This window comes from Biomphalaria glabrata, chromosome 1 (assembly GCF_947242115.1).
Source record: "Biomphalaria glabrata chromosome 1, xgBioGlab47.1, whole genome shotgun sequence".
In the NCBI taxonomy this organism is placed as follows: domain Eukaryota; kingdom Metazoa; phylum Mollusca; class Gastropoda; family Planorbidae; genus Biomphalaria; species Biomphalaria glabrata.
In genome coordinates this window covers 21,294,524-21,318,172 of record NC_074711.1, presented here as the reverse complement: position 1 = coordinate 21,318,172, position 23,649 = coordinate 21,294,524, and the positions used below count along the sequence as shown (strand labels likewise).

Genomic DNA, 23,649 nt, shown 5'->3' with positions numbered 1-23,649 from the left:
GACTTAAAAAAAAAAAGATTTTCACCACCACTGACATCATATGACATCTGGTTGACATTCTTACCAACCAACACGTAATGAGATGTACACTCAGGTGCTCAGCACCGTCGACAAGCTGGGAGGTTTCGCTGAGGAATTCCCATCTCGCTACTTGTACAGATTTGAATGTTTCAAACTGACGGGTTTAAAAACCAAGCTGCTGGGTGTGAAATTGTTGAAATTGAAACGGAACGTATCAACTGCAGCCAACATTTGTAAACTTAAAAATTACAAAATATATTTGTATGTCGCAACGTATAAGATTCAACCTGACAATGTCAATGTACCAATCATCACTTCGATGTCGCTAAAAATGCTGAAATGTAGCGCTAATAAATCCTCAGCCTAATGCAAAAACCAACAGACCAGTAGCCTGCATTTTTCTCAGCTTTTTTTAACCCATCTAGAAGACTACTCAGTTTTCGGATGGTAATATCACAGAACTTCCAGTTGCTATAAGCAGCTAGTGTCGCTTGCTGACTTAGCTCGCGATAAAAGTCCATTTTGTTTAGGCATGCACTATAATGGCGTCATTTTTTCCCTTGTATTTGAGAATTAAAATTGTTTTAGTTTGAAATATACTATCCAGGAGGCTCTCTAAATTTAGTGATTTCGACCACCCACGTTTCTCTTATAAAATGGGTATATTCACTTTTAATAATTCATATGGCGCTTCCAGTTTATATGGGGGCATTTTTGTTTATATTATTTGTATGAAGGATCTCAAACAGAGGACGGATATACCAGAATAGGTCTAACTGAGATTCAATACCATTTCAGATTTATTTTCTTTACAGACTTGTAAGCAAATCCTTAAATAAATCCGACTGCCATTAGATTTATTTATATGCGTGTATAGTCCCGGGGGAGTGATACTTGCGTGAGAACCAGTGTATCGAAACAATTCTTGGCAGTCTTTCAGTTCTTATGCTCTCCTGCACCTACCTATGTAATCAGGACCTACCGGAAATGTCTACATCGCAACCCGGTTACTGTCGGGTCAGCTGACTACAATGACTTTTGACTAACTCCAGACCGAAACAATTACGTCAGTCCCATTGTCTGAGGGGGGTAACTAAGGGGAGGGATGAGGTGTGAAGGTCACGGACATTGGTCGTTTAACTTTGCCATAAGAGACGAGACTTTCCCCAAACGGAAGACATTAGCAGCTGCTTTTAGATCTAGCAGAACATGAAAGTCAGATCACGTGACCAGGGAAACGTTCCCAGAAACTAGAGACCTACGTCTGCAGCTTGAGATAGAACTGTACTCCTCCTCCTCCTTCATCTTTTATTTTCTCTTCTTCTCACTCTCACTCCCCCCCCCCTTTTTTTTTCTCTACCCCTCCCCCTTTTTCTGTCTCAATCTCTGTCTCTTTCTAGTTCACTCTTACTTTCTTTTCCTTTTTCTCTAGACATTTAGAGATCACTCTCCCACTCACTCGTTTTTCTCTCTCACTTTCTCCCGCATTCTCTCTCTCTCTCTTACTTTCACTTTCTCGATTTGAACTTTGACAATTCGACAACCGCATCTATAGAAATGTTCCAGACATTATTAACAGGACAAAGACTTTATTTGAAATTCCATAGAGATACAACTCGAAGGGCTTAGCAAAACTTAGTTGAAACAAAACATTTGTTTCTTATCTTATCTTATATAATACAGACGTTACTTCAAAAAAGAAGATGATTACGTCCTACGCGTCATGCATTTAGTTTGATGACGCCAAGGAACTTCCCATTTCCAAATGTTTTCATGAGCCAAAACAGCACCAACCAAAAACTGACTCAGGTGAGTCAGGTCACAGGCTTTCTAGACTTATGTGAGTCAGGTCACAGGCTTTCTAGACTTATGAGAGTCAGGTCACAGGATCACTAGACTCAGGTGAGTCAGGTCACAGGTTCTCTAGACTCAGGTGAGTCAGGTTATGGGCTATATAGGCTCCTGTTTGCTTAATTTTTTAAAAAGGGTAAAGGATCGATACTATTTAAACAAATTATTTTTTTTTAGTTTTGTCTTTTTACGAATTTTTTAACCCTAAACCTAAAACGGATACCTAATCATTTAATTAATTAATCCTAACCGAGAATTTAGTACGGTTGGTGTAACTGCTAACTCGGTTCTTGTAATTCTCAGTATCGACTACAGACTCCTGTGTATACAGATGTGAAGTATTGCCATAAAAATCGTCTTCTTTAGCTGCTTGGTAAATGCGTTGTTCGATTATAGTTGTATTTTTACGAGTGCCGAGATAAATATTCGTCCAAGGGCGCACCCCTGTCTCCCAATCTTTCACCTCTCTTGCCCCCCCCCCCAGCCCCCTTCAATGGATGATAATGACGGTGTGTCTTACTTGGATACCACTGACATTCCGATATTCGCAGGCGCCCTGAGATAATGCCTCTGAGATAATGCCAGATATAGCGTGACCTAGATTCTCACCCAGCTGCTGTCTAGGAACGTCTCTCTCTCTCTCTCTCCAACAATGATCTCCCCCGGGACTGTCTCCAGATTTGCTTCTGTTCCGTAGACATGTTTACTGGAACATATGCATGTATAGAACACAGACTCCAGTGTCTACAAATGTCTCCATAGTACATATAAACGTGTCACACTGAGGAGCATGTCTACAAGTGAACAAATGTGTGTTGTCACGTGTGCTTCTTAAATAACAAGCAAAATAGAACAAAATAAATCTCTTTTTAAAAAACTGTAAACCCTAGCAACCCAATAAACTCGGGTTTAATTGGAGGTAGCCATGAAAAAAAAATGTATTAAAGCAGAAAACATTTAGTTTAGGCGAGATCTCATGGAATCTCTTTTTTTTAGATTAATTCTTTTTATTTTCTCATTTTGACAGAATGATCTAATGAATGCGTACAGATCACAATACAGAAAGTAGGACAAATGTCCACATCCTCCTCTCATTGTGTAATGTCCAGAGAGTTAGGCCCCCCTACATTGAGTCGTATTTTCCTAATTGGTTTCAAATAGACCAGTGTTTCCCAAACTGTGTACCGCGAAGCCTGAATAGGTGTTCCGCGAAGCCTGAATAGGTGTTCCGCGAAGCCTGAATAGGTGTTCCGCGAAGCCTGAATAGGTGTTCCGCGAAGCCTGAATAGGTGTTCCGCGAAGCCTGAATAGGTGTTCCGCGAAGCCTGAATAGGTGTTCCGCGAAGCCTGAATAGGTGTTCCGCGAACTACTGGAGTAATTTACTAGTAGGCCACGACGTCAATTAATCTCCCTAAAAAAAATAAGCTAAGTGTTCCGCTAAATACTCAGAATGTGCGAAGCGTTCAGTTAAGAGAAAAGTTGAGAAACACTGGTAAAAGACATTTCCGTTTTTTTTAAAGATACAAATTTTTAACAAAATGTTTACAAGGTTAAAGACTGGAGCTCACGAGCTCAGAGTTCAAAGTTCAGTACACCAAGTTACTCTCTTAACTGTGCGTGACTTTAAACAATTTTTGTACGTACATCTTCTGCTTGATGTGTTAGCAGGGTGACGAAGGGAGGCTGCCACGCCTGATCAGACACCCAGGAACAGGGTCAGTTCGAAATGACTTTCAGTTTGTTTCCTAGGTACGTAGCCAGTCCAGGGTTTGGGCTCATCAAATATTTATGGGCAGAAGTTTAGTTTGGGCTAACAGCTAGCCAGGAGGAAGTCTTTCCATTTACACAGATACTGACGCTTCACGGACTAGACAACAAAGTCTTATAGGGACAATAGTCTTTCTCTAAAATTTAATCACGACATAAAAATTTAACATATCAATGAGTTTTCATCAATATATATATATATATATATAGTTTTTTTTTTAATGTCTGTTTTTTGTTTTAAATATTGGAATTGCTGTTATACTATGATGTGCATATTTTACATCAGTTCGTGTCCTTTCATCAGGGCTTTGACTTACACTTATAAACCTATCTCTAGTTGATCTTCACAAACATTTCACAGGACTCTATAATTAGGTTAGATAATAGCATACAAAGTACTTAGAACCCCAGGAAGAACTATTATTCACCATATAGAACTTTCATGCTATGAGAATAGTTGTGTGTGTGTATTGGCTGATGTAATAAATGAACTTCTATAACACAGCTTGGACTGGGTGAAAAGAGGCTTATGGGCTGATGTGCTGGGGCGAAGACGGAGACATGTGACTGAATGGTGAGACCGAGTAGATTTGACAGAAAATCCTTTAAAACCCTTGATTTGTAATTGATATAGTTCTATACGGATATTGAAAGCTGTTGATAATTGTCAATAAAAGCCGCCATTTGTTTTGATCATGGCTCTGAGCATTTCAAGCTTTCATTTTGTGTGAGTTGAATATCACGTAAATAGGTCGGGGGCTAAAGCTACAACTCATTGTTAGAGACGTAAGCGTCAAATAGCACTATATAGCACTATGTAACACTACATAGCACAATCTTTGTCTAGGAACCACTTTCACTTATTGATTTAAAGTACCAACTGGTATATAGCACCATATTCTAGACTCTACATCGCCATTTAAATGCCAGCCTCCTTTAAGTACCAAGGAACACTATAAAAACAATGCGACGTGCTGACTCTCACCGCGTGAGTAGAACACGGACCTATATAAAGTACACATGAATGAGACAAATAGACCTATAAGTTATGAATGAACCCCAACCCCCCTCCCCTCCACCGCCTGTTTTACCTTCAACATCGTGCCCTATGTCGGGCGGGGGGCATAGAGAATCAATACAAGACAACAATCAGGTCAGGTGATGAAATATTCAGCACGCGGCTCATCCAGTTAATTACTAAGTCTGCTAGCGTTAAGCGGATTAACTTAACTCTAGTAAGCGCCGTCCAGGGTCATAAGCAGATGTGTTGCTTTTACTGACCTCTGAACTTTATGTTTTTGACCCTTCGCCGATCTTTAGTCTTTTAATAATGAGTCTTTCAGTATGATTAACAATAAATACACAGAAAAAGAAAGAAATATCTCCGTGAGCAAGAATTTTTGTTTATAAATGTTTACTTAGACTTAGACTAGGCTGTACTTTGTACTTTGTAAGACAGATCGAGACAGGGAGCGACAGACCGAGAAAGTAATGAGAGTGTCTGTGTGTGTGTTTGTGTGACAAAGAAAACGCATTGCCCCGCACTGAGTATCATTTACTTTCATCTACGTTACAACATCAGTTACAAAAATACAATATCCTTTGGCCCCCAATGTACATACTTCTATAGTCTATAGATGATAAAATGTACATACTTCTATAGTCTATAGATGATAAAATGTACATACTTCTATAGTCTAAAGATGATAAAATGTACATACTTCTATAGTCTAAAGATGATAAAATGTACATACTTCTATAGTCTATAGATGATAAAATGTACATACTTCTATAGTCTAAAGATGATAAAATGTACATACTTCTATAGTCTAAAGATGATAAAATGTACATACTTCTATAGCCTATAGATGATAAAATGTACATACTTCTATAGTCTAAAGATGATAAAATGTACATACTTCTATAGTCTAAAGATGATAAAATGTACATACTTCTATAGTCTATAGATGATAAAATGTACATACTTCTATAGTCTAAAGATGATAAAATGTACATACTTCTATAGTCTATAGATGATAAAATTTACATACTTCTATAGTCTAAAGATGATAAAATTTACATACTTCTATAGTCTATAGATGATAAAATGTGACAACTTCTATCTGTGTACTTTAATCATTTCAAATAGATGTTGGTTTAGTTTGGAAAAACAAAATGGAGGGATGGAAATATTACAGAATAAACAGTTTGATGAAACATTGTGTATAACATCTTCAAACAGTTTTCTGTCATTGTGACCTTGAAGAAGAAAAAAAACCCACAAGAAAACCCTATACGCAACATTGCATTCTGAGTGAAAGACATACATACCTGTCTATGATGACTGGATCTGAAGGCGTTTCGTTTCTATTCCCACAACTTTTTTTCTCACAACACCGACTGAAAAAAAAGTTGTACAAATTACTTTTATAGCAACACGGCGTGTGAAGAGTATAAAGTGCCGTCCTTTATTTGGCACTATGACAGTCTAGTACATAAGTGCACAGTGCACACAGCCCTCTATATACAGTGCACACATCCCTCTATGTACAGTGCATATATCCCACAGTTCTGTGTATTGTATACATTATGAAACTTCGTCTCCACTTTTCCACACTTATCTAGTCGGCCCTTTTTTTAGCTCAATGTTTCATCTACTTCCGTCTTCTTTCAATGTTGATTTGGATCTTCCCATGCTCAGTGTGAGAACCGCAAAAGTAATAACTACCTATCAATATTCCAGATGTCCACTTTTAGTGGTCATATGTTACTTGAGGAATAGTCGATTGGAGCCTGTCAAGTTTAGGATGCATTAAGTCATCCAATGAAATCTACGTTGCAAAAAGTCGCCAGACTAAGAAGACCTTTGACCTTTTGTGACAATGAATGATTAGGTTTAGACACACTTTTGATCCTCTTGGATTCAACCATCATAAAGAACTTTTGCCAAGAGATTAATTCTTTCACTCTTTAAAAAATAAACCTGTTTTTTTAAATCATTCTTGTATTGGGGCTAAGGTTTTCAATTCACTGTAGAAGTACATCGCTTTCATATTGCTTTCATTTGAACACAGACACACACACACAGCCACACATACAGATGTATTTACTCTCCAATGGGGCTATGGAGGCAAACAGAAAACCAACTGGAGAGATATTCGTGTTCACATGCTGTAGTTTTTAAAAACACTGAATGAATCTGGTCAACCGTCATTCAGGTCACAGTCAGTACAACATTTCACTGTACTGACGAGCTCACCAACTTACCTGCACATGATTTCGTGTGTGAGCAGAACTCTGCACATTTCTGGGTTTTTGTCCTGGCCTTCATAAACTATAGCCTGGAACAGAAAAAAAAAGACTTAATGTTAAAATTGCCAGGATGTAGATGCCTACCAGTAAAGAACCACATGACCTTTTACCTTTTGATTATCAAACCTTATATTATGAATGTTCTGTTGCTCAAGAGAAATCTAAAACACACACAAGTAGCCCATAATCATTGAAAAACAACAACTATACTTTACCCACCGGCTACGACTACTTTAAAAAAACAACAACTATACTTTACCCACCGGCTACGACTACTTTAAAAAAACAACAACTATACTTTACCCACCGGTAAAATCGTTATAAGACATCCGAGGAGTAGAAAGTCTATAGAAAGTGAACGAAGACTCAAGAAAGATGGCGGTGGTCAGATTACTTTGTTTTACCCTTCCAGCCTTTGTTAAATCTAAACTGAAAGTCGTTTGCTAGATGACCTAGATTTTAGTCGACTCGAAACTATGACATGAGAAACACTACAACATACATGTCATCTTTTTCATTGTTTTCCAAATTATTAACAGACAAAGTCAAATACTAACCATGCCATTTTATTATTTTTTAATATACAACTGTGAAGTCTTCTCTACATAACAGAGCTAGTGTCAACAGTTCTCTCCCATTCACCATTGTTGCAGGTCGACACTTATGGCACACAGAAATATGTTAGACATTAATCAATTATTTACCTGTTTAGTGACAGAATCGATAAGTCTTATATACATATCTTGTTCCTGGCGTATTCCTGAGGACACAAACCAAAAGAATGTCAACTTAAACTTAAATGGTGCATTTCGTTGTATCACAAAAAAAAGGTCATACGAAATAGCACAAATTTAGTTACTCTGTTTTGTCCGGCTACACTGGCCTAACGCTTCCTCTCAAAGAAAACATGAGAAAGTCGAGAGCCAGTGAGACTTGACCAAAGGGTTTCCCTGGAATGAGACGAAAAAGTAACACACGTTGTTGAGTCACGTGACCATGTCATTGTAGTCCCCATAGGTTCAGACTAATGTCCTGGTTCCGTAAACCTTCTTTAGTAGAGCTGTATGTTTCTTTGTTGTTTTCAGTGATGGCATTATGACTAGGCTGCTAGTGTAACTTCATTATTTTTTTTTTTTGCAAACAACAAGCCTAGATCTAGTTGTTTTTGTTTCGTGTGTGTGACACGAGTGTGTGTGTGTGTGCTGTTTTTGTTTCGTGTGTGTGTGAGTGTGTGTGTGCTGTTTTTTTTTTCAAGTATTTAAGAAATGTTACTAGATCTGGAAGTACGAATCGAAATAAGAGAACAGTTGTATATTCGAAATAACTTTATACAAAAGCAAAAATAAAATGTAACTTTGCTTTAATATGCTTTGATACATTTTATAAACGATATAGCAATGATCTCAATCTGCCAAAAAATTAGTGGTAAATAAAAAAAAGATGTTTAAAAAGTTCCACTCTTGTACAAAATATTTTTAAAAGTCATTATGTAATATTATCTAGACACTGAAGTAAAAAAAAAAAAACGGTATCAAATCGCCTTTATTCATTGATTGACTTTGACCATTTTAAATTTGAACTAAGCCTAGCTTGGTCTACGTCTATTTGTGGTGTTTTCTTCATTAGTCACTAAGAAAAAGAAAGTCTTTTCTTCTGTCAATGTGGTCAACATTTTTTTTTTGTACAGAGCCTCAACTTCGTAGATTTCTTTTTGTCATTCCTAAAAATAAACTTGTGATAAAAACATTGACAGAGAGACGTTTGATTGGATGTGTGTGTGTGTGTGTTAACTAGTGAGTGGCAGAGAGAGAGAGATAGATAGAGAGAGAGAGAGAGAGAGACATCAAACTTTCATTAAGATATTAAATGCCAAAGAGTATGACAAAGAGACCTCAGGGAAATGCTGTCGAGATCTGAACAGTTTGGTAACTGACCATTGGTCACTTGGTGAATGCAAAGGTAGTAAAAAAAAAAACGAAAGTGAAACCAACATAATACAAAAGTAGAACGCAAGAAACGATTTTTTTTTAAAGTTTACTTTAATAATAATAACAATAATAATAATAATAATAATTATTATTATTATTGTTATTATTATTATTGTTATTAATATTATTGTTATAATTATTATTGTTATTATTATTATTATTATTATTATTATTATTATTATTATTATTATTATTATTATTATTATTATTATTATTATACAATTTCGATGTCAATGTCAGCTAGAAGAGTTTCATAGACCCTTGTTTCTTTGGTTAGTTTTCTAGTTCATCAGTTTGAGATTGTAAAATGGTGTTCGCAATGGCGTCGCTCTTGGTGCATTTTCCTATTACAGTTTGACAGTACTACAAAGTGTTCACTACAAACTTTTAAAACTCACTTCTCAGCCTGTTTCAAACTATCAAAAGAAAGTAATCAATAGTAGATCTCTACAACTTTATGTCTTTCAGCTTACTACTGCTGTACTTCTAGTCCACTAATTGCAGTAGTAGCCTGACTTCCAGCTACCATGAGCTAGCGCTGTTTTAATTCCAGGGCCATTTAGTAGGCACGAAGCGAGAATAACTTTATGAATTAACCATAGAGCCATCTGCCACTTGAGTGTTTAGTGGCCCACTAGGAATCAATGAGATGAGCGGGATGTCCCGTAGAACACTTCAAAACTGACTCGTCTCGAATCAATGGAAGGCTAAGGCCAGTCGTCAAATGTCCAGGGCCAGGCTCATGAGACATACATTTGTAATGGTGTAAGCGTAAATAAAGTACATATTGCATTCTCCAAACCCAACATACTCAACTTTATAATACGTGATGTTGATAACTCACTAAGACTAAACTTTTATGTAGATTTAGTAATATATACATCTAAGCTCACTATGACCTATGTATTATAAGCGTAAAGCATATCGGTTTGAGAAACGACTTATAAACAAATACTTTACAGAATTCGGTAAATTAGGACTAGACGCTTATTTGGACCGAATCCGAACACAAATAAAATGTTCGCGTAATCAGACCATCCAGTTATCATTACTACTAATCGATTGTTTCTAGAGGAATCGACTGTATGTATATCAATTGAGTTGTGTGCGTATATAATTGAGTATATATATATATATATATATATATATATATATATATATATATATATATATATATATATATATATATATATATATATATATATATATATAATATATATGTCAATCTACATGGGAGTAGGTGGACAGTATGTTCCTGTGAATCTGTTGTTTTCAATATGAAATGTTTACAAGTTATCGACCCAATCAAAGGTGAGTAGAGATAAATGAAAATACCTTTTAAATGACTGTCAATCTAGTCATGCCAGTCATCACCCAGACGCAAGTTATTCGAATCCGTATTGCCTAGTTCCAAAAATAATATTTAAAAAAAACAGGCAGAAAAGATTGACAAGTGAACTTCTGAATACATCTTGCTGGGTCACGTTTGCAAACAAAATTAGTTGGAAAAACTCATCCAGTGGACAGTGGACATTGTTTTATAAAAAAAAAAAAGCAACTTTCCCTTAGAGAGTCCAAGACTAAGTTCACACCAAAGACACACAAGTTGGAAGGCTAAGAACAATGGAACGTGATATAGATTATGTAAATAAACTTACCGTTAGCGTACAACAACTGGACTCTGTAGTGTATTCCATTATTAGTCTTCTGGCCATCATTGTCCTAGACAAATAAATCAGCAACAATTTAATCTCAACATTGCTTTATGTTATATTATGGATATCTTTTATCTGTATCAACTACCACACGTCAAACTATTTGTTCAACTAGGGAACGTGAAAAAGATGAACAAATTATTTGTTAATATATCGGATTGACATTTTCTGTGACGATAGAATGATGCAGAAGGTATGCGGGTGAAATTAGAACCAAAATACTTTACCGTGGAATCATTAAACTTTAAAAAAATTAACAAGAATCAAAGTTTACATTTTATATATACTATTTTTTTTCTTTTAGAAGGAGGCAGGTAATGCATATGGATATCTCTATGGACCAAATAGTTTTGGGACATTAAACTCTTTTTTGTGTGTTGGGCAAGTGAAGGTCTTTTGTGTATTTTACATTGTAGTCGTCACAGTAGCCTTGTATTAGTAATTAGTACATAACTCTAATGTGAAATACTGTCATTCATGTGCTCAAGCATTTAACAAATAAATATTTCTTTGAGAATCATGAAGATCTACAGGGTCTAGTCCAGTAGGTTTAATCTAGTAGGTCTTGTAGGTCTAGTCTAGTTGGTCTACTCACTCGGAAGTATTACGACCGCCACAGATTCAACATTCCTGGCGTATTATTTGTTTTCCTCTAATGTGCTGCCGAAACAAAAAATGCCCTCCCCTTAAAGACATAAAAGTAAACACTTATAATGGAGAGGAGCTAACCATTAACCAACCAATAGCAGGCTTCCCATCGATCGGAGAAGGTGATTAGATTAACACCTCAGTCTGACCCACGACAATTAGTTAGTTTATGAACTGCTGGGTTTGTACGGAGATGGGTTTAATTTTCCCCAGAACCTGTGTCTAGGGAATTCGGGTTAAGTCCTTGGGATTCTACGTCATCGTTGTGTTATACAACTTAAGTAACTCGAGATGAATGCGCTGAGTAGATAGTCCTAGTATCTAGTATAAGTTCATAGTCCTAGTATCTAGTATAAGGTCATAGTCCTAGTATCTAGTATAAGTTCATAGTCCTAGTATCTAGTATAAGTTCATAGTCCTAGTATCTAGTATAAGTTCATAGTCCTAGTATCTAGTATAAGTTCATAGGCCTAGTTAACGGGCAAGGCTCATTTTTTTCCCGTGCTTATAGTGTATATAGTTTTTTAATCACTAAAAGATACCGTGATTCAAAGAATTTATTAGATTTGTCCATCTCAAATTTGGAATAGGGGGCACAAAAGTTGCTGATTCCTAGGGGTGGGGGTCTGATCCCTCTCAATTAATGAACTAGATACACCACTTTAACTAAACAATGCTTTAAGAAAAGTGTAAAGCTGTAAAGCTATCATTTTGACCTTCTACTAGTTAAACATTATATGATCGTAGGGCGACTCCAGGAGCACCTGTGTGTTAGTATATTTGTGTGTGTGCGTGGAAGGAAGAAAGAGATAGAGAGAGGAAGTATTTTAGAGTAAGTGATTTCTATAATAAATGTATTAGTGTTATTTGTTAATTATTTTAATTTGCTTGTTAATGAGTCTAGGTTAAAGTTAAGTTACTTTTGTTTTCTATTTATCTATCTTATTTGTTAGCTCCTTGGAGATGTCTCTGCCTGAATCAGAAATCAATCTATACGCTAGATGTACATCTTTAGTAGGAAGAGAAATGCGTTTAGCTATTCAGACTAGGCAGCAGCAACTGTATTGATTCCTGTCTGTATAGAACAACACTAGAACAAAACCAAAAGTCTGGGAAGTAGCGCCGAGAAATGACTTGCCTGACATCATGAATTATTAAACAATTACACAATTTGTTTGGCCCGTGAGGCTTGTCCGCGTGTGAGTCAATGTGTAGAACTGTGTAGTTTATGAATTTGTGTGTTCTGTGTGTATGCGAGAGAGAGAGAGAGAGAGAGAGAGAGAGAGAGGTGTTGCAATATGATGCACTCACAGAAAGACGGAACAGAGAAACTCTATTCAAGATATTGAAAAGCGCTTCTGTTGTTGATTCCAATGAGCCATTTCCATTTCACCACATACACGGTAGTCTTGACCTATGATTCGGCAGTACTCATTTCTTACATACACGGTAGTCTTGACCTATGATTCGGCAGTACTCATTTCTTACATACAAACAGTGTCGGTTGAAACGTGTCTACTCAATGGACAATTGGGTCAGAGGAACTGGGGTTAGCTTCCAGTCAAATATTACATAGATCAACATCCATGGATTCTGTTCAATATCAAAATTCATGGAGGCTAGCATTAATTAACATTCGTTCAAGGGCATTAATTAACATTCGTTCAAGGGCATTAATTAACATTCGTTCAAAGCTCATCTAAAACGTTTCTCCGAATTGTGTTTTACAATATGTACCACGTTTTTTCTAATTTGTTCTCCTGGCAATTAAATCATTAAATAGAAACAATTTGATATCAACTTTTCACATGTAAATTATGAGTGAGTCTGGTGTGAATGTACATTTTGTTTTTTTTCTAGTTACAATGTTTTGTTTGATGTAATGCAAAAATTGTAAGACGAATTTCCTTACGGACAATAATGATTATTATTATTATTATTATGTTAGAAATGAACGAGTAGTCATTCTCTGGCGCTGCCAGGGTCGAGTTTCGCTAAAGAGAAACAAAATTCATCGTAGTCCCTTTAACAGTTTCCACTGAGGAATTTTCTGGTGATGTGGCAGGTCTGCAGCAGTACCGCCCTCTGACAGGCAACGAAGATGTTCCTAGGAATGTTAAGGGCCTTGAAGGTGTCTGTGAGGTCAGTTGTTATTATCCCCTCGGTTGATATAACAATGGGGTATATTGTTATTTTGGACAATTTCCATAGACGCTTAATCTCCAAGCCTAGGTTCCCATATTTTCTTTGTTTTTCTATCTCAGTTTTTCTTAAATTATGAGACAGTGGTACGGCGATATCGATAATGGTAGCGGATTTTTCTTTTTTATCGATAAACAGCAGATCCGGGCGATTGAAATCTACCGTTTTGTCGGTCAGAATAGGCCTATCCCAGTACAGCAGATGTTCAGTAGACTCGAGAACCTCTTGCGGAGAGTATTTATAATAAGGGGGAGTGTCCTTACCGATCAATTTGTACGTCAAAGCCAGGTGTTGGTGTATTAACTTTGCAACTTGGTTATGGCGACCTAGGTAGGCTGATTCTGATAGGGCTGGACATCCTGCCATAATGTGTTCAATCGACTCGCCCACATTTCCACATTTTCGGCATTTGTCGACAACATTGAGTTTCAGGTTATGCTTCTCGTAATTTTTTGTCCTGATTACTCTGTCCTGTATTGCTGTAACAAAGCCTTCTGTTTCAGGGTAGAGATGACCTGCTTTGAGCCATGTTAAGGAAGCAGCCTTGTCGATGTTGTCCCCATGTAATGAAGCCGGAAATTTTCCGTGGAGTGTTTTTTCTTCCCATTGGCGAATCTCATGCCCTACGTCGTCCAAACCGATATTGACATCAGCATTGTGTAGGTTCAGAGGGGTTGCATCGGAGTCGTATTTCCGTAGGAAGGAAACTAATTTGTTACAGCTATTTGTCATACAGCGACTTGTCATACAGCGACTTGTCATATAGGCGCGTTATGATCTCTTAATATTGTACAATGTTAACTAAGTTAAAAATCTACCGTCTCGAAAGTTACGTAAAGGGGCCAGCCAAAGAGATCTAGATTCCACTACAGATGTGAAATAAAGAACTAGATCTAATAACTGAGTTTTGTTTTTTGATTTCCCGCAAAATCACGGATGCCTGGTCGTGTGGGATGCGTTCTGGGCTATCGTCTCGATGATCCCCGGTACGAACCCAACCAACATACACGCTGTCCTGCGGGACATTTGGTCTCGGATGTAATGATCTTCAGTTATAAAGGAACGTATGAAACATGTTCAACCAAACAGCAGCTAGATCTGTAGGAAGTAAGCTTTTACTCACAATAGCCAAATGATTTGTACACGAATGGAAGAATGTCCTATACTTTCTAATCAGAAGTGTGTGATATATAAAGCAGGATAGAACAGCACGAATGAAAAGATACAAGCAGTTAGCCCCTTCACCACCGATGTCTAGTAAGTAGGTATTTTGCTTACCTGTTCTTTCTCGACAAAGTCCACAAACGTTGTCCTCTCCACCTCGACAGGTGAGCCCTGTCTGTCATACAGCGCCAGGACAAAGTGGAAAAAGTTGCTCTTCCTTAGATTGCTGGGAGGCTGCTTCTCGAAATGTGCCCGGCTCAGGCCAATACTGAAAAGTAGCAGATTAGTTTGTATCAGACGTATTGTACGTATTGTATACGTAAAGTATAAAATGTTTGTTTTTAGTCAACCTTAAGATGTCGATATCATTCAAAGTCATTACATTTAGAAGGCAGAAGAAATGCCTATACATTTATATTTGCCGACAACGGACTACAAATCATGTTTCAGTTACAAATGTTCTTTAAACAACATGACCGTGTAACAAGCCTATCGCTTATTCGTAGCTACATTGTTTATTGCTTGTCATTATAGATCTTAACATTTTGGTCAATATATTATTGAGGTCGGATAGATGCAATTCAATTAGTGCTCGGGTTAAGTTAAAACAATGTAGTCAAACCGAATTTTCATTAGTTTGAGCCAATAAATATTCATATCTTATCTGCCAAGAAAGAATCTAAATTTGTGTGTATAAAACTTGTTTAGCTTCTCGTTGTGTCCACCCGGAAATGTACACATATCTATAAACGTCTAATCCGCATTTTATTCTTTACACTGAGACTGGCATTAGTTGTATTCAGACCTTTGTCATTGCTTCATCAAAATGTTACTTCGAGGCAGTAGTAAGGCAGTAATGTGAAGGCAATACTTTGAGGCTGTATTGTGAGCAGTGTGGCTTGTTATTATTAAAATAATTAAACCCACTAAACGTAAACAAAATAATACTATTATTATTATTAGAAACATATTGATAGTCTTTTCAATAAAAATAAATTTCAAATTTTCATTACTATGGCCACCCTTGCTTAAACGTATTAGTAGTTGAGCTTTCAGTCAAGACATTGGATATAACTTTACAATGGCTCTAAAGTAGCTTTTTAAACAGTGCCTAGTGCCAATGCCACTTCAAACTAATACATTCAAATTAAATATCTTAAGTTTTGCATTTATATTATAGATATATTACATACTAATTTATTTTGCTTTCTAACAAAAAGATCGGTCCACTTGTAACATGTTTATATAGTAGTCTTATATAGAGTCATCGTAAGAAGTCTGTGGTGGGGAGGAAGTACACGAATGATAGAGCCACCAATATCAGGTTCAAAACCCGGGCTGTTTATTTTTTATATTTTTTTAATGAATATTACGCCATGACTTAAATTTAGTTTTTATATATGCCTTTTATATACATGTATTTATTTATTTATTTTTGACAATTTTTTTTTTAGATTATACGCAAGTTAAACATTAGATTTCTAGTTTTTATTTATACTAGACTATATATATTAAATTCTATACGATGACAGACGCAGACGGCGAAAAGAGAACCTGAATCGACCACCGCCGGACAACGATTATGTCTACTCTGGTTGTGGCTAAATATGTAGGTCGCAGCTGTGACTGTTTTGCCTCGAGAATTAGCCTACTGTACATCTAATTAATCTTCATGACTCGGACAAAAGCTTTACTATTATTATACGTAGCAGGGAGAATATATATGTCAACTGTAGGCATAGTAAGTATTCATGTATATCAGCTTTGAGGGGTGTATATATAACGAACGGCTATTAGAGTATTAAAGTCGGGTGTCTGCATTGATGTGATTAAAGCAATACAGAAAAGGTTGAAGACCTAACATTAAGAACTTCGCTTAGGTCTGGGCCGTAGTAAGGTACTCGTCGCCCGGGATCAAGAATATGATCATGCCCCCCCCCCAATCCCCTTTTCTAATATTAATTGTGAAATGTAATGAACGTATTTCAAGCAAAGGTTGCTAGGCAACTTGGTCTGGGACTGAAAGTAGGTCAGAAAGTAAACCTTAATTCTGAATTTGATTGAAGTCAGATTCTAAAATCACAGAATTTTACCACCTATACTTCCAAGCATAACACACACAACAATCTTAGTTGGAGAGTATTTCCTGACTGATTCATCATGCCCCCCCTCCCCCAGTCAAATAACAGCGTCATGTAACAAGTCATATGAACATCGTTATAGAGTCGTTCAACAGTGGACGGCGTTAATAATGGTACTCTCATTTTGCATTCAATAACATGTGTACGTCAACGCTATAAATCAATTAAAAAAAGTTGATGCTGTTTAGGTCTTCAATTTATTCATAATTAACTATTTTATTATATTAAGTGTCAATAAAAGCTTCTTATGAATATATTATTACAATTCCTTTTTTTTTTCCGGCTTGAAAACTCTTCATGAGAGGGCGGACATGAATTTTGAAAAACGGCTTTAACGATTTTCTTTGAAATTAGTCAGTTTATGTAAATCTTTGAGAAAAGAATTACTTCCTAATTGACCACACAAGGAAAACTCTGGTTTGACCGTTATGATTTCCTAATAGATCTATAATAATCTTTAAAATTAACTTTGATCTGGCTTAAAGATATTCTATATCTTAAACATACATACATGCATTAGTTATCAAGAGCTAAATCTAAAGCTCATACATTAATATTTTCATTTTATTATTTGCTAAATTAAAAGCAAGACATTTACATTTTTTAAATTAAAAGTGTTTTTTATGCTACTAGCTTGAATGATATATTTGTTTGAATTATTTTTAAAATTAATTGTGTGGCCTATTTTTATTGTTCTACATTTACATTAGTTCTCCCTGTTATCTAGTGTATTAATTCTTATACTGTAGATTATTGTAGATGTATATCCAGTTGGATGCTAGACATTCAAACTTCATGTCAATCCAACAGATGATTTGACTTGTATATTTCCGGATGATTCCAACAAAATGTTATGATGCTGACTGACTGACCGAAATTGAGACAGCTGGCTACAATTTGAAACCGTATTGGTCCCGGCTGTGTGAGTCCGCGTTATATTTTTACTTCTGGTGATGAAGAAATGGTGCCTAGCCTGATAGCCATCACAATTGGCTTACAACATAGGTGCAAAAATGCAGGGTAATTGTCAGACTTATGTTAATTGATCAAGACAATTCTGCATTTGCCTAGAAATTCTTTAAAAATATTTTAGTTTCATTTATTAATTATTTATTTATGTGTGTTAATAAAAAGGGTCACAGTGTTATTCTTTAACATTTCAACTACTGTAAGTGTATTGCTGATGGAATTGTAATGTAAGAGAGAGAGAGAGAGAGAGAGAGAGAGAGAGACAGGATGTTGTAGTTTTGTATTGTATGATTGACACTATACCGCTATTTCAGTCCTACATTTCTTTGTTGAAAGATGACACTATGTCCGTGATGTCCAGAATTGTTTTGAATGTAACGTCTTTAGGTCGCTTAGTATTTTAATGCAAATATTTGTTCCCCTGGCACAAGTATAACAGAAAAATGTAGTGCTGTATTTGTAGTGGCACTACTTCATTTAGTACAAAGGTCTACTACAGAGGGATACTTAACATCAGGGCTAGCATAAGTGATTTCACAAGATTAATTCTTTATCTATATATATTTTTTACATCTTCATGTTTGAAAGCTATTTGACTTGTTGACGCTATGGCTGGGGTTTAACTAACGCCTCCATTGGTTATATATTAGATGTTAATTACCAAATCACACGTTTCTTCAGGAATTGCTTTAAAAAATTAGGTGTTAACACTTTGCATAAATAATAATAAGATATGATTAGATAGGATACTTACTTAGCCGCCACCGGGTCCACAGCAGTGGGCTGCATCCAGTTTCTTATACTGGACAACTGCCCACTCAGCGCCTCTTCCTTCATTGGAGAATGCACACGTTGGCTGCCGATGTGCTGCTGATGATGGTGTATCTGCTGCTGCTGTGCTGGGTGGTGCAGGTGGTGGTGAAGGTGATGCAGGTGGTGTTCTTCCGTCAAGTCAAACATGAAAGTGAACCTGACGCCCGAGGGATGGAGGTTGATCCGTAAAGAACAGAAAGATGTTTGGACGACAGCGACGTTGGTCAGAGGATGCGACGGTCACCTGTGGTCATAACAAGGACGTCGACGGTGAGATCGTTGGTCAAGCGCTGACTCTACTGAGAGATACTATTGAGACAAACTTTTGGTCTCAAGAGAGCGCGGTACAAACTGATGTTACACTCAATGGTCCTCGGACTCATGCATGAGTTATTTGATCGAAGCGTGTGCTATGTCATTACTCCAGGATACTCAGCACTACAGACGATCAACGTCTGACATGACTAAATGTCATGTTAAACAAGTGTTGACATCAGCTGTCTGTCATAGAGCAACACCTAGGGAATAACAGTGAGCTTAAACTGCAATCTGTACTCCGATAGAATGTACCTGTAAAACAAACAGTAGTTGGATACGTGATTCAAGCAGAAAAAAATCCCTTTTATATTTGTTTCATTTGTGATTAAGAAGAAAACAGTTGATGTTTTTAAGAAACAATAATGAAGTTTCTTGACGTTAGTAATCAAAATGAAAACCAGTTAGAATGTATTTTTACATGCATTGAAGAGAGAGAATGTTAAAGACTTTAGACGAATTCAGTAGACTTAACATAAACGTGAAGCCAGACAAAATTACAACGGGGGGAATGATTTGCTCTGCTCTCGTGTGATTATATAATCGCATTTATAAACAGTCCAAGCAGGCAATCTATTCATTCTATAACATTTTCAAAGATGTTTTTGAAACTCTGTTAGTAGTAGAGTACTGAAACCATGTATGAAGACATACAACAATAAAAGACATTGATCACTGTAAAAAAAAAACAAAAAAAAAAACAACATTAACTTAAACTTAATGCTTAGCTTTTGTATTTCCAAATTCATCACCTTTAATAGTGCAATGTACTCGGGTTTGATCGCTAAAACTACCCGAAGAAGTGACTGGCCGAGAGGAAAAAACAACATAATTTTAAATCGTTGCCTACTTCCATTTCAAGCAAGTTTCCATTAAAGTTCATCATAGCTTTAATGAAAGTGTCATACGGCAGTTTCCAATCGTGAACTGAAGCTCGCCAGGGAAATAACAAACTGAGTGCCGTTTGTTTTTCTGCAGTTCTCTTGGCCTAATCATAATACGCACTTCATCAGTGGGGTGCCCGGCCTGTCAATTTTCATTACATTATTTGACTAACCGTTGTCTTATACAGTTTCATCCTCTGCAGAAGATTTTCTGTGATACTCAATGAAAACAATAGCATTGAATGCTGAACAACTAATTGAACTATTTATAGCTCCAGCTGTCCGCGCTGATGAGAAGCTAAAATAGTCGGTGCGCTCTGGGGTGTTCACTTTAATGTGATGGACACGTCTGGAGCCATTAGGTGATTAGCTCATCACGCCCTAGACATTGCTCAACATGAACTGGTTAAAGTGATATTCAGTGATTACATGGATTAAAAGGGTGGATGGAAAAACAACAGGTCTATCCTAAACACACAGACGTTTAAGGATCAGTCACCAGACAAAATTGTCTTCTCAGGTATCACAACATCAACGCCGAACAGGGTGTTGATATGTCATATTAAAGTTAGCCTTGAAGATATTTGTGGCGACTGAACTGGTTTGGAAGCGATTAATTAAAACGCAATTGTCGTTAAGCTCTGCACAAAATTAGCCACTATTTCGTGTGTTTTTTTCTTTGTGTAAATATTAAATATTTCTCTAGTTTCTCTCTAGGATATTTAAACAATTAAAATCTAGGAATAGTCAATATATTCATAAAAAATGTAATAACCCAAAAACTACTTAATTTTTGCTGCACGAAAAAAAAAAGTTCACCCCTTAATTCAGTTACATATCTGGTGCATTATTATTGCATTCTATATGATGGGATAGTATCTAGGCAAATACAAACTACAATTACAATTAAAGTGTACGCTATGTAATATTCTATGAAATTCGCTTTTTTGAAAGAAAAGAGAAGTGGATTGTGTGAAAGACTGACATGATCCTTCATCCAATGTCTATGTCGTTATTAAATCTCTAAAACACACCAACAGCTTCATTTGATACACACTTACTGTACAAAGAATATCCAAAGGTTTGTACACATAATGACCTGAAATACGCTCATTCAGACGTAAACAAAGAATCAACTCACAAGTCACTGGACTAACTGGAAGAAAAGTAGCTTAGATTTTTAAAAAAATAAAATTTATCACTAAAAATTCAGATTCTAGAAATTCCAAAAACTGAAACTTTTCATTGTGATCGTCTGCTGTGTTGCACTTCACTACGTCAAACAAAACTCTCGGGCAGTGTTCACATTTTGTTCAGACGTTTGATTCACTAGATCTGTGTGGAACTACTTCTGTTGAGCTTCTTTATCAGCGGGAATCTATCGCTTTTGTTTTGATCAGTTGTAATATTAGATACTGACTCCGATTAGATAACTTGAAACATATACTTCGATTAGATGACTTAGAAAACTGACTTGGATGAGTTGACTTGAACCATTGACTTTGACTACATGACTTAGACCACTGACAATGAACCAAAGAAAAGGGCGGCACTGTGTGGAATAAAGTCTGAAACAGACTCAACTGGCACTTCAGTTTGTCCATGTCAGGCAAATAATACACTCGACTGATCCTCGCCATTTGTACACGCTTCTCCTGGCTCTTTGATAGATCGTAGGGTCTTTCGGTAGACGTTTGACGATAGAATCGAACTCAAGTTTGTAAATCCGTTATTAAAAGACGCACAAAAGGATCGAATCGGATTCTCTGAGCACAATGTTATTTAGTTTGTTTCTTTTGAACTTACAATTCAGTTGCTATTAAGTCTTAATAAAAATCGAAATTGAAACTAGTCGGCCTAAAAATATCTATAAGTCAAAGAGCTCTCTCTTATTAGCACTAATTAATAAATTATTCAACAGAATAGATATAGCGCTTTTAGAGTCCTAATTCAGTCGAATGAAATGGTCTAACAATGGTTACTATAGTAGCTGCTATGGATCACTATGCGCTTATAGAACGCCTAAGTATTAAGCCTTGAATAATAGTCACCGCTAATGAAAGTACGTTAAAAACACAAACAACGGAAATGTAGAAAAACAAAACAATCAACGTGAAAACAACAAGCACAAGTTTGGCGCTACTACACGTTCATCGAGGTCTACACACTTGGCTAATAAGATAATAATCATTAGAATACATGTTTGAATGTCTCACACTGGGGTGTTGATAGCGGTAAGTGTCCCTTTCCTTAAGTCTCCTGTTGGTGGCTAACTGTAAATCTCCTATCTCCAATGACCGCATAAAGTCCCCGCTCTGGGCTCATGGAGACACGGTCTGGGTACTGAGGGAGAAACTCTCTCGGGTATGTCTTTTGTTGCTTTCCCCACTCCCCGCCAGTCTCCTCCCTACCCCAGAGACAGACAGTCCCACGAGGCCGCAGCCACCGCGGAGCACGCGCCTCGGACCAATGGGGGCACTCTGATCGGCCGCGCGTGGGGATCCCCCGCCCACTTGACGTCGAGGCCGCGCCCCCTCCTTGGGTGGATGTGCCAATCACGAGACAGACCTCGGGGTGTGGGCGGCACGTTTTGTGGCTCCGAAGCCACTTTTCGGTGAGCGGTAATTGATAAAGGAAACGCAATGGGACCATCCCCCGTGAGCAATGAACATGATGGCTGCTACTCACTGGCTGTACCAGGAGTATATAATCGGCGTTGAACAAATGAAACACTTCCAGGGGCGGAGTCAGCAGTCAAGATGGAGAGTCATACTTATTTCAGCATGACCAAAGTCAAAGTTGCAGAAGTCTGCCTTCAAACTTCAGACTTCTGCCTACGTTCTAACACTAGAGTCTTCTAACAGACAAAACTTCCGAACTTTGTCTAAGTCAACACTTAGTAAAGAGAGAGACATAAATTACTAAACCTAAAGAGCAAGTCATAACAGATATGTTCAAACAACATTTTACACCTAAAAATTAATATATATCTAGTTCACTTTGAAACTTTGTACATATCGCCCTGATGTACACATCACTCTGTTATACAAACGCCCTGATGTACACATTGCCTAATGTACATATCGTCCTGATGTACACATTGCCTGATGTACATATCGCCCTGATGTACACATTGCCTGATGTACATATCACCCTGATGTACATATCACCCTGATGTACATATCACCCTGATGTACACATTGCCTGATGTACATATCGCCCTGATGTACACATTGCCTGATGTACATATCACCCTGATGTACATATCACCCTGATGTACATATCACCCTGATGTACACATTGCCTGATGTACATATCGCCCTGATGTACACATTGCCTGATGTACATATCGCCCTGATGTACACATTGCCTGATGTACATATAAACCTGAAGTACACATTGCCTGATGTACATATCGCCCTGATGTACACATTGCCTGATGTACATATAAACCTGAAGTACACATTGCCTGATGTACATATCGCCCTGATGTACACATTGCCTGATGTACATATCACCCTGATGTACACATTGCCTGATGTACATATCGCCCTGATGTACACATTGCCTGATGTACATATAAACCTGAAGTACACATCGCCCAGTTGTACATATCACCCTGAAGTACACATCGCCCAGTTGTACATATCACCCTGAAGTACACATTGCCCTGATGTACATATCGCACTGATTCACACACTAGAATGACTAGATGTAGGTCTAGAAACAAAAAAAAAATTTACAAAACTCCAAAACTCCAATTACTGAACACATACAGAATTTGGTGAACGCATCACAGTCCAGACACAAAAACATTGCTCAAACTCCTCACTACAAAAAGCAAAGACTTGTCCACCA

General features: G+C 37.0%; 1 protein-coding gene across 4 annotated transcripts in view; it reads right to left on the bottom strand.

Annotated features, from left to right (window-relative positions):
- Positions 1–22,140, bottom strand: part of LOC106071179 (transcription factor COE1-like) — a 52,838-nt gene extending 30,698 nt beyond the window's left edge. For 3 of the 4 annotated variants that reach the window (XM_056028035.1, XM_056028027.1, XM_056028012.1), the window contains exons 1-7: positions 21,991–22,124; positions 18,534–19,162; positions 14,784–14,937; positions 10,599–10,662; positions 7,657–7,712; positions 6,908–6,981; positions 5,972–6,040 (exon numbers count right to left, since the gene is read on the bottom strand). In XM_056028035.1, the coding sequence (XP_055884010.1) occupies positions 5,972–6,040; positions 6,908–6,981; positions 7,657–7,712; positions 10,599–10,662; positions 14,784–14,937; positions 18,534–18,739 (623 nt within the window). In that variant the 5' untranslated portion in view covers positions 18,740–19,162; positions 21,991–22,124. Of the gene's footprint in view, positions 1–5,971; positions 6,041–6,907; positions 6,982–7,656; positions 7,713–10,598; positions 10,663–14,783; positions 14,938–18,533; positions 19,163–21,990 lie in introns of all 4 variants that reach the window. The other variant, XM_056028020.1, reaches the window with a different exon arrangement.
- Between the last annotated feature and the right edge of the window lie 1,509 nt (positions 22,141–23,649).